This window comes from Hyperolius riggenbachi, chromosome 5, assembly GCF_040937935.1.
Source record: "Hyperolius riggenbachi isolate aHypRig1 chromosome 5, aHypRig1.pri, whole genome shotgun sequence".
NCBI classification, from domain to species: Eukaryota; Metazoa; Chordata; class Amphibia; order Anura; family Hyperoliidae; genus Hyperolius; species Hyperolius riggenbachi.
In genome coordinates, this window is record NC_090650.1 from 343,731,146 (window position 1) to 343,743,251 (window position 12,106).

Consider the following 12,106-nt stretch of genomic DNA (forward strand, 5'->3'; position numbering starts at 1 on the left):
TCATTATAACTTATTTAGTCAGCCTATTATTTTCTTTCCTCATCTTTATTTACATTCTGAAATGTATCACAGGTAACAACATCTTAAGTGCTGGTAGGTGCATCACTGTGGAATGTTTGTTTACTATGAGTTTTGAAGTCAGTAGAAATAACACCTGGTCTTCCAGAGTGTACTGGGAGAAGAATTCTGCATCATAAAAAGCCTATGCTTTGACATTGCTGGGAGGACAGGATTACAAACCTATTATATGAGAAGTGTCTTTGACGCTGAGTTCCTCTTTTAGGGCTTCGACACACCTGCAATTTTGGTCACCCAATTGTTTCAAGCACCATTACACTGGTCATACAGATGCCTCCTGACATCCACATTTTACCTGCTGGTGATTAGTTATGCTGGAAAAATATGTCTGGTCACTCTTGTTATTTCCTGCCAGGGGTACCAGCAACTCGCTTGTATAATGTAACTGTCTCTTAACTTTGTTTATACCAATGTAAGCGTAAAGCACCGTGGAATATGCTGGTGCTATTTAACCTGTTAACAGCCTTAAACGAGTTATCTCACTTAAAGATAATGCACTGCTTTTGTCTTCAGCAGGCAGAACGCCTTGTGCTGTAAATTCTTGGCTTGCTTTGATCTCTCTCTCCAAGCAGAAAATATAAAAATTGAAAGTAGAAGTCCTCTTTTAATGTCTCACACTGCCTCCTAGTGACAAATGGTCATAAATATACATTACAACAGTACTAATTAGAAGCGAGGAAATCTAACAATGTAGAGATAAAAAAACTGCTAAAATAAATTTGTCTGGAGCACTTGCAAGCCTCTAAATAAATTGGCTGCTGAAGGGTTGAATACAAATAATCCTAATTATAGTATCTCCAATGTGCTGCGTAGATGAATGACATGTATACCTCTTTTATTGCAGGTATTTCCACACTATCTATCTGGGCATTCGCAGCAGGAGAAGCGGGGACAATGACAGGTGGAGGTACTACTGGAAGATGGTGTATGAGTATGCAGATGTCAGCATGCTGCATTTACTTGCCACGTTTCTGGAGAGCGCCCCCCAGCTCGTCCTACAGCTCTGCATTGTTGTACAGACTCGGAGCTTACAAGCCCTTCAAGGTAAGAAGATATGTTTCTTTACTCAGGGAAATGTATCAGTATGTAGTATTAGTATGTGTTATATAACATATAATCTTCCAATAATGGAAAATTGTGGAGCTTCTAAATCTTCTAAGCATTATTAGCTATATAATCTTCCCTTCCATGGTGTTACTAGCTAAGTTAAATGGTTTCCCATCGCACTGTACAATTATTAGGCTACAGGGCATTTCCACTGAATATGTATCATGGATAAACAGATGCATCTGAAACAAGCTGTGGACAAGGAATGGGATTAAGGGTATCATTCATAAAGCATTTCCGCATGCGGAAATGCTAAAAACAGCTGACTTTACCGACCACTCGGCAAAGTCAGCATTCATAAAGGCTCTTTCCGCATGAAAAAAAGACATACCGAGCAGAGTGATAAATCACCGCCTTGTGCGGTGATTAACGGAACAAGTGTAGCAAAATGTTAATTCATAAAGAATACCGCCAGCGGTGTCAGGTCGGAAAGTCCCGCTCCCTCTGATGTGGCGATACCAATGCAAGTGAATGGAGACACACAGACCTCCCAGGCAGCTGCAGCAGAGCGGAACACGGAGAAATGTATCAACTCGGCAGCTTCCGTGTCTCCGCCTGCCTACCGCCTGCCTACCGCCAGCCTAGTTCGGGGAATCTCCGCACTGCCACCGCACCTACACACTTCTTTATGAATGCCCACCCAGAAGTCTAAAGTACCGGTTGCGGAGAAGAACGGTGGTTTCCCGCACTACCGACAGCCTCTTTATGAATGATACCCTAAGTTTAAAATGAACCTGTTAGTAATCTCAGCATTTATATACTGACATTGCAGCTTAAAGGATTGCTAATGTAAAAAACAAAAAAACAAAAAAAGTCCACATTCATTCAAGAGTAAAATACACTATAAAATGACTTATTTTCCATGTTGCTGTCACTTACAGGGGTGTAATAATCAGACAGATTTGATAGGTTTTGGACTAGTCCATCTCCTCTTGGGAGATTCCCAATATTTCCTTTATTCTTTACAAAAGCACTTCCTGTAAAGGATCTGTACAAAGATGTCAGCTTCCTGCTTTCTCACTTGCACACTATTTTAGAAGTTGGACTGGGCAACTGCCATTTAGAAGTGCTTTTGTAAAGAAAATAAGCCCAGAGTATCCCCCATGAGGAGATGGACCAGTCCAAACCTGTCAGATTTTTATTACCTATTGTGAGTGAAAAACGACATTTGAAAATGCTGAAAAATAAAATGTGAGTGATTCTTGTTTTGGCATGATACTGCTGATAATTACCATGCATTTACTCCCTTCATTGTCATGTAAGGGCCAGTTACATTGATATGAACTCCATTAGGCTTTAAGGTAGCTTTACACATGATACTAGTGTGTTGGCTGTTTCAATCGACCATGTGTTTCCAGGGCCAGATTTCCGAGAAATAGCGGTTACAGGGATCGTGTTAACAAAAGTTTCGTTTACAGAATAAGGTTTATAACAAATATCGTTTACAAGTTCGTTTTGACTTTGTGTTATACTTATTTTTCGTTTTTAAATTTCGCTTATAGGAGTTTTTATTTATTTTCCCGTTTTTAATATTTCGCTTACAGGACTGTAACAAGTAAATTTTTGTTTACACTTATTTTGTCATTTAAAATTCGTTTACATACGTATAATGCTTAAATATCGTTTTCAACCTTATTCTATTAGAAATACATCGCTTTTGGTATTAACTTTGTTTCACACTTATAATGCGTTGATTATAGTTTATAGTTTTATTTACTAATATATCGCTTTCAATATTACCGTTATTTTAAGAATTCTAAAGCGTATGTGATTGTAAGGCTATTTATTCTATTGCAAATATATAAATTAGTCTATTCATGTTATTTATAGTGAAGTATTTTAAGGATTAAATATATTATTGTTTATATGTGTGTAAGGGTGTTTGTGCAGTGGGGATGGTTAGGGTTAGGCACCACCAGGGGGTGGTTAGGGTTAGGCACCACCAGGAAGGTCTTAGGGTTAGGCACCACCAGGGGGATGGTTAGGGTTAGGCACCACCAGGGGGTGGTTAGGGTTAGGCACCACCAGGAAGGTCTTAGGGTTAGGCACCACCAGGGGGGTGGTTAGAGTTAGGCACCACCAGGGGGGTCTTAGGGTTAGGCACCACCAGGGGGGTCTTAGGGTTAGGCACCATCAGGGGGGTCTTAGGGTTAGGCACCACCAGGGGGGTCTTAGGCTTAGGCAGCACCAGGGGGGTGGTTAGGGTTAGGCACCACCATGGGGGTGGTTAGGGTTAGGCACCACCAGGGGGGTCCAGGGGTTAGGGATAGGTACAGGGAGGGTAAGGATCTGTGTGAGAGTAAGGTTAGGTATAGTTACTGCACAATATATGTAATATATACAATTTATTAAATTATGTATATTTAAACAAAGAGGGGGTCTAGGGGTTAGGGAGAGGTCTGTATGAGCCTACAGTTAGGTATAATTGCAGTAAAATATCTGTAAAATCTACCATTGTATTACTATGCTTAATATAAGTGTAAATATCGTTTTTTGTTATAGACGCTATTTGACGTTTCATTTCAGAATTCGTTTGTTGTTATAGACGGTATTTTGCCGTTTAATTTCCGTTTATTTAGCCTATTTAGCACTAAATTTTTGTTTACAAGCTATAAACGAAAATTATTGTTATACATTACAACCTATAAGTTTGGCTATATCCCGCGCCCTTTTTTCCAGGCGTCCTTTTTTGATACGCGCATTCATCAGACACTATCAATTATTATAATTGATAGTGTCTGATGAATAATAAACCTTTTGTTTGAAATTGGCTTTGTCCCTTCATTGAGGTAATCCATTTTTATTATTTATATTTTTTGCTATTTTAGTCACATAATATAGATATACTGTTCATCCACCACCGCCTATTTTTTGGGGCGCCTTCTCCCTCACAGTTGAGATTCTGCAATGGTAAAGTGTTGCACATAGCAACCTGCCCCCCAGGGGTGAATGGAAGAACTCCCAGCATTGCTGCATTAGCTCACTGTCTGCCAAAGTTTGTTGGCTGAATCAGTGCCAGTAGGCTGTGTTTCAGCAGACATTATTTGGCAATGCCCATGGGATGGTCCCCAGATGGCAGACCAGCTGTAGGAATTTTTCAGCCCATGATCTGTAGGCCAAATCTTCATGTCTATGGCACATTTACCTGTATGAAAGGTCTTAGGCATGTGCCTAGCTTATTTCTGCTTTAGCTGCACTGTCCTCTTAAATAGTAATACGTCTTTCTAGATTTCTATTTGAGATAAGGCTGGCAAGAATTAAAACGATGACGATTTGTAAAAGGTGGTTGACATGTCATTACCCAGCATTCCTGGCTACAGTATTGTGTTGACAAATTGCTTTCACAGAATAAAGTGGATGAGCATTCATTTTCTTCTGTTCAAAATCTAATAAACATGAAATGGTTCCAATTGTTTCCTGCCAAAAGAATATTATCATTGCAAATACTGATCAGCATTTGTTCATCATACATTTCATAATTGAGGATTCTCAATGAAGACCATCTTGGGAGTTTAATTTTAATCAGAGTGTTTTGTGAAAGCTCCATTCACTGTCTTACCAACAACTATAATTTTCCTTGGAAAATGCACTTTCCTTTATCTTCCTGGAAACTCCAACGCAGAGAAGCGCTAAGCATGTGACCTGCTAGTATTGCAAACATTACAGTAGCTTCATCACAAACAAGCAGCTAAGGAAGGATGATGTAATTGGTCATGCCAGCTGGAGCTAGTTTGCATTTTAATCTCACTTAAAGAGGCACCACAGCAATGTATAGTAGAACGTAATGCATTATTCAGAGTACCTAGTTATCATGTTAATTATCCTAGTTTCAGCATCAGAAACACTTTCTATAGCTATACAGTGCTGTATATTGGTATGTAGCCTCGTCCTCCCACTGATGTTTGGCTTAGGCCAGTGATCTGCAAACTTGGCTCTCCAGCTGTTAATGAACTACAAGTCCCACAATGCATTGCGGGAGTCTGACAGCCACAGTCATGATTCATAAAGGAAAATGCATTGTGGGACTTGTAGTTCATTAGCAGCTGGAGAGCCAAGTTTGCAGATCACTGGCTTATGGTGCCCATATACGATACAATACAAACATTCGATGTTCCTGTTTATTCGATCTAAATGATCGAATTGAATGAAAGTTGAAAATATTTTTTTTTTCGATTAAGAAATTCGAACGATTATCCAGTTTTTGCGAGAAAAAACTGATCGGACATGCTGGTAATATCTTTATATTCGATCTAATGGAATAATCGAACTAGATTATCTAATAAAAAAAAATGAAAACTTGTACCATGTATGGCCACCTTTAGACTGTTTAATATATGCAGCTTCTTCTCCCAGTGCACTCTGGGAGACTAGGTGAGGTTTTTTTCTCACTTTGGAACACACAACAGACAAACATTCCGCAATGATGTCAACAAATGTGATATGTAAATCAGGGAGAGGAAAGATTTTACAATGGGCACACATAATGGCCTCGATTCATAAAGCATTACCTCATGCTCATGTAATGCTGAAAACAGCAGACTTTCCCGAGCACTTAGCAATGTGTCAATTCATAAAGGCTGTTACCGCATGAAAAGCTGACATTACCGACCAGGGAGATAAATTACCGACTTGGCTGTAGTTACCTCCAACACATGTCAGTAAATTGTCAGCAAATGTAAATTCATAAAGCCTGCAACAAGCGGTAAGCCTGACGATAGTTACCGACATCTCTGGTGAGGCGTTAACAAGTTACCGACACCTCTGATGAATGCAAAGTGCAGAGAGCCGAAGTCTGTTTGAGTCATCTGTGGAGAGAGCCAGAGAGCTGTCTGTGTGAGTCATTTGAGCAGGCAGGGAAAGTCTGTGCGAGTCATCTTTCTGAGTCATCTGAGTGAGTCATTTGTGCAGGCAGGGAAAGTCTGTGGGAGTCATCTGTCTGAGTCATCTGAGTGAGTCATTTGTGCAGGCAGGGAACGTCTGTGCGAGTCATCTATCTGAGTCATTTGTGCCAGTCATTTGTGCAGGCAGGAAAAGTCTGTGCAGTCATCTGTCTGAGTCATTTGTGGAGTCACTTGTGCAGGGCAAAAGAGAGAATCGCCACACTGCTCTACTCTACCGCTCAATGGGCTGCGGTAATTTACCAACCTTCAAAGGCAGCTGGGGAAATCTTTATGAATTAGCACACAGACCAGGAGAATACTGAGTGCGGTATTTTCCAAACAAGATTTTTTTTTATCGCACTGCTGTTTATGAATCGAGGCCAATGTGTAAATGGGCACAAATAATCTCTAAATGAATATTTTAAATATATTTAACAAAGGAATATTGTGCCCAACAAGCGTGCAGTTCAGCCTCCTGTCGGAAAGAGGCCTGTGTGAGGTAGTCTGTTATATTAATCTTTACTGTCTGATCCCTTTCCAGTTAGGCAGCCAATCTCTTGCCAAACTAGGGCATTATCAGGCCTGGAACCCACTAGAGCGTTGTTTTGGGCGTTTAGGGAGCACTTTCGATCGCTAGCGATTTCCTTAAACACTCTGCCAATGTAAATGGATGGCACAGATTCCACTAGAGTGATTGTGATTAAGGAAATCACAATCGCAGGACATGCAGCATTTTATAGCGATTGCGATAGCGTTTTGTGCTTTCTAGTGGGTTTCAGGCCTCAACCTGTGTGTTCAGGGGCGTAACTGCAAATCACGGGGCCCCCTAGCATAACTCTGAGGGCCCCAATGTTCACACCCTTTCCTTTGCCTACCCCTGGTGACCGGGAGCAAATATGGTTTGCTGCACTTTTATCCTCATCTAGACACAATGGAAACCTATGGAAACAGATGTCCATTCCCACTAGGCTGATTGCCGCATGGAAAACACCAACTCACCTGTCCGGTAGGTTAGGTTCCATCGCTGCTGACACCGACACCCGTTGTTTGGTCTGAGGCAGATCACGGCCCAGCAGAAGCATGGGGCACCCCATTGGTTTGCAAAAAAACAATGGAAATCCTACTTCAACAGTCTTATTAGTACATGGTGGACCAATGAGAATACTTCCTGTTGCTAGGTAGGACTCCTGTTATTTATTTGCAATCTATCAGGGTACCCCATGCTTCTGCCAAGCTCTGATCGGTTTTGGGACAGGAGGCGGATAATACAGCAGACAAGTGGATAGGTGGTGACACAAAAGGAGTAGATGCAAAGCGGCAAGTATGTGAATAACGCAGCATGGATGCCAAGGTATCCTGAGTGAATGTGCTTAAAGTGAACCCGAGGTGAAAATAAACTGATGAGATAAACAATTATATTTATCCTCCTACTCTTAAAAATGACTTTTTTACACATCCCTGGATTTTATATTTATATTTAAACATTTAGAAAGTAGATTGAATGTTTTGTTGTCTCTGCTCAGTTGCAGTCTATTAAGTGTCCCTAAATGAAAATACATGAACTATATTGACCCTTTCTCTCTCCCTCTGCTCTCGGAAATATGTAGAAAAATGTATTCTGCCAGGAAAATTTTTATGGCTGTAATTTGCTTATCAGTGATGTTTACTATAGTCCTGACAAGGTACCGACAAGACAGAAGCTGTCACTTCCATCCTTAAAAATTAACTATTTCAGGCAGCAAAATAAAACAAGTAAAAAATCCTGGTTATTAATATGTTTTGCACGGTACATACACGTTTATCTCATCATGTCACATGTCGCCTTGGGTACACTTTAAGGTGGCCACTAGCGCCCCAAATTCTAACTAAAAATCATTCGAGCAATCATATAATTCTGATTGGATGTGATCGGATTTGTTGTATATAATCTCCGTTGATAGGCACAATCCATTACGAAACATTATAAAAACAGTCGTCCGATTGGATTTTTGTCGAACCAGAATTTGGATTTAATTGTTGATTGTGATAGAAAGAAATCAAAAATTAGTTTGTCGATGGTGTAGTGATGGTGTATTATGGTGTATTATGATATTCCACTTCCGATCTGAATTATCTGATCGGTCAACCGCTTTTCCGCTAGAAATTGGATCGTTAGTGGCCATTTTTACCACGCGATTTCTGCATCTGCTGCCTTGCGTGGCAGTGTGACCCAGGCTTTAGGCTGAGCACTATATTTTATGCGGAGTATTACAAACAGAACAGAATACGTTGAAAATTTGCTTGCTTTTGAGTGAGAGACGTTGTCAAAACCTGGAAAAAAAACAATTTAATTTTCAGTATTATTAACCGCATAGAAAGTGACTCGCTCATTGAGTAGACAGATTCAGAAAAGCCATCAGCTGCTCCAGGGAAGCAAAGCTGTCAGTCATCTTCTTTATCCGGGGAACCCTGTGGAATAATAAAGAGGACTACTGACAAGTCGCTCAGCCCTCGGGTGATGCCGCATCTGAAACTGTCCAGTCCCTGTAGCTCTGCCTGCAGGGCACGTAGCAGCCCAGATACGCAGCAAATGTCTTCATTGCATGCCATTTCAAAGGTGCCACTTACAAACAATGTTATATTAAAGTCTTTATTCTTTATGTTAGCTTAGGTCTTAGTTGCTTTTAGAACATTAGCCATAAGCTAAATGAAACAGGCACAACCAACCAGCAAGCATTGCTCATTTGTAGGATCAGAGGTTATTAGGGAAGATAAATGCACTGGTCTGTGCACCAAATATGGGCATACGTACAGTACATTCTCTAACCAAACCTCAACGGTGGAGCCACTGATGTTTGTACAGGAAATTGCTAAGTTGAATCCCAACCATTTGCAATGGTGCTGCAGTTGCCTGTCCAACAGCAAACAAGGCTGTTGTACTGACACATAGTGGGGGTATTTTAAACATTTTGCTAGACATTTTGGTGAGGGAAAGTGTTTATAAAGCATCCCTACAGTGTTCGTTGTATGCATTTATTTTTTTTTACTTTTTCTTGTAAATACGTTCTAAACAATATTGATAAAAAACAGCATGGTCCTCCCTTTCCAAGCCTCATTGGCTTCAATTCATCAAAGGGTGTTCGATAACAAAACCCCAGTCCTTAAAATACCGCATTCGGTATTTTACACTTCACTGTGCTAATTCATCAATATTTTCCCATGTGTGGTAGAGGTTCTTTAAGTTACCGAAGTACTACGGCTTCAATTCATCAAAGGCTGTTAGATAACAGCAGAGTGGTGCAGAGCAGCTTGGAATGTCCATGTGTTGTTACAAGCTGATAACAATAGAAGGCATCCAGACATCCCTTTAGATGTAAAGGTGTTATAGTTACTGTTATTTATACTGCCTCTGCTGCTCTGAATCTGTCGATCAGTCTTTCTTAACATTTTATTTATTTGCCACAACGTAGATGAACTTCCTGGAGACATTACAAATGCCATGCTTGGTGATTTCACCACCAGCATCTTTGCATTATCAAACAGGGCCTGAAAGGGTTACACCACCGAAGGGAATCTGGGGATATATTTTGACCCGTTCTCTCTGCTCACTGCTTGGGGGGTCTGAAAGCTTGTGTGGAGAAGCCTGTGTGACCTATCAGCGGCACTTGCAGGAGAACAGGGGCTGCTTCTATTGGCTGCCTGCTCCTGCTAATCATGAAAACATTCACACAGAAGGCTTTCGAAGCCTGTAACGACAGGGGAGAGCTTGAGATAAACACCGAATGTGTTAGCGAATGTGGGAACCTTGATGAATTAACATTTGTTGAGCACATGTCGGTAATTTATCTCATTGCTGTGTCATTTCAGCTTCTCATTCGGTAACAGCTTTGATGAATTAACATTTTCTAAAGTGCTTCGTTAAGTCAGCTGTTTTCAGCATTACCGAATGCGGTAATGCTTGATGAATTGAAGCCATTGACCCCTTGTTTAGCATACAGACTGTTAAACTTTTAACACTGGAGTGAACTTTATATCAGTAGTCTATACACCCTTTCCCACAATAAATATGTATCTTTTTTTTCGAATTTCACAACCAGGATACTATGACAGGTTCCTGTCTGTGAACCTCAAAGCATTGTGGGAGTTGATGTGCTGTTGCCAACAAGCTGTACCTTCCCTCTGTACAAAAAAAAAAAAACTTTTAAGCTATCACATTGTTAGCAGGCATGTTTATAGATAACAGCATTTTGTGATCTTCAGTGTTTTTCATGCCTGCCTGCATGACAGACGCTAACAGCATTTTGTGCTATTTTTTTTCCTGCCTGCCAGCACTAAAGATGCTGACACACAGGTTCATGGAAGATCAAACAACATTATGAAATTACACCACTAGTATCAGTCATTTCCTAATATACCTTTTATTTTCTAACTTCTCTCCTTGCTATGTCTTGATTTATTCCCCTATCAATATCCTTCAATAAAGTTTCTCCTTAAGACCCCAGGATTGCTTTGCGCACTGAGTAGTACTTTTACCTACTCTTACCTAGTTGTAGGTAATTATGTTATAGCAGAATCTGGGAAGAACTCTAATAACAAATATATATATATATATATATATATATATATATATATATATATATATATATATATATATATATATATATATATATATATATATTACAGACACAAATGAATGGCAATGTGTAATTGCATATGTTTGGGTTACTCAGATATAGATCTGTTAAGATGTATGGAGAAATTCACTTATTCTAGAGATAATATGAGGTAGGCACCTTTCACAATACAGTCTGTCTTTTTAATGAAGTCTTCAAAGAGTTCGTCATTTCCTGGACAGAGTTAATAGATTTTTTTCAGTTAATGAAATATTCAGACATGAAATATATTCTGTTTAAACTAATGTCCAGGGTTATGAATTCATGAATAAATTTGGTTTTCCACTCTAGGCTTTCGCAGTGCTATTTCAAGGCTTTCTTTGAGTACTGTGATCAGAAGAGCATATAAACAATGGCTCCCACTGCAGAAATATGTCAAATCCAATTAGACTACCTCACTATGTGTAGTCTGGGCCTGGTGTGGATGCTATGGAAAAAAGGAGGGACATCACACATCACCATTAGATTGCACCTAATTCTGAAAAGTATTTAACTCTTAATAGTATGCACAAAGAGCGTATCACTACGTGAGTGTCGGGACTCATGGTGAAAACTGTATTGTTACCTTGAAATAGGGTACTGCAAGAGGAGTCATTATAGTGATGTTACTTATGAACAGACGTCTGATAAAATACTTTATAGCAGTTTCCAAGCAAAAGGAGTCATTTAAAAGAATATCATTAAAACCTGATCTCAGGAGGACTTGTTTTAAAAGAGGCTATTCGTGAAAATGACACATTTGATGAATGTTCGTGTAATAAAAAGTTATAATTACTTGCCGGGTCTTATTCCTTAAAAGGAACCGAAGGTGTTAGACCTACGGCAGCGCCCATATTTATTTCCTTTTAAACAATGCCAGTTGTCTGGCCGTCCTGCTGATCTTTCTGGTCGGTAAGGTCTAAATCACACACCTGAAACAAGCATGTGGCTTATCGTAGATATAAGCAAAAAAGTTTAAAAACTTAGGGGGTTTTATAGGAACAGCATCAATCTTTATTCTTCATAAGTACAAATTCTCCTCGATTTCATTTGTGAACTGTAGATAAGTTACATAGGAATCCAATTCACAGAACCAAGATTGCCTGACACGTGTTTCACAGAGCGGCTGACACAGTCACACTCTGTCATTGTGGAGAGCACACCTATGTGCTATATCCATTTACACAGCATCTCAGATTGCGGTCTCCTAATCCTGGTATTGTCTGATATTTATATATTGGTGTGCCTCTGAGGAAGCAGCTTATGGCTGGGAAACACGTATCAGGCAATCTTGGTTCTGTGAATTGTATTCTTATGTACCTTATCTACATTTCACGACTGCAATAGAGGAGAATTTGTACTTACAAATAATAAAGATTGATGCTGTTCCTATATAACCCCTAAGTTTTT

The 12,106-nt window shown here is 39.8% G+C and overlaps 1 protein-coding gene across 1 annotated transcript in view; it reads left to right on the forward strand.

Moving 5' to 3' along the window:
* Positions 1 to 12,106, forward strand: part of XKR4 (XK related 4) — a 401,273-nt gene that overhangs the window by 286,737 nt on the left and 102,430 nt on the right. Inside the window, exon 2 of the mRNA XM_068237390.1 lies at positions 923 to 1,122. Coding sequence (XP_068093491.1) covers positions 923 to 1,122 — 200 coding nt within the window. The remainder of the gene's footprint in view (positions 1 to 922; positions 1,123 to 12,106) is intronic.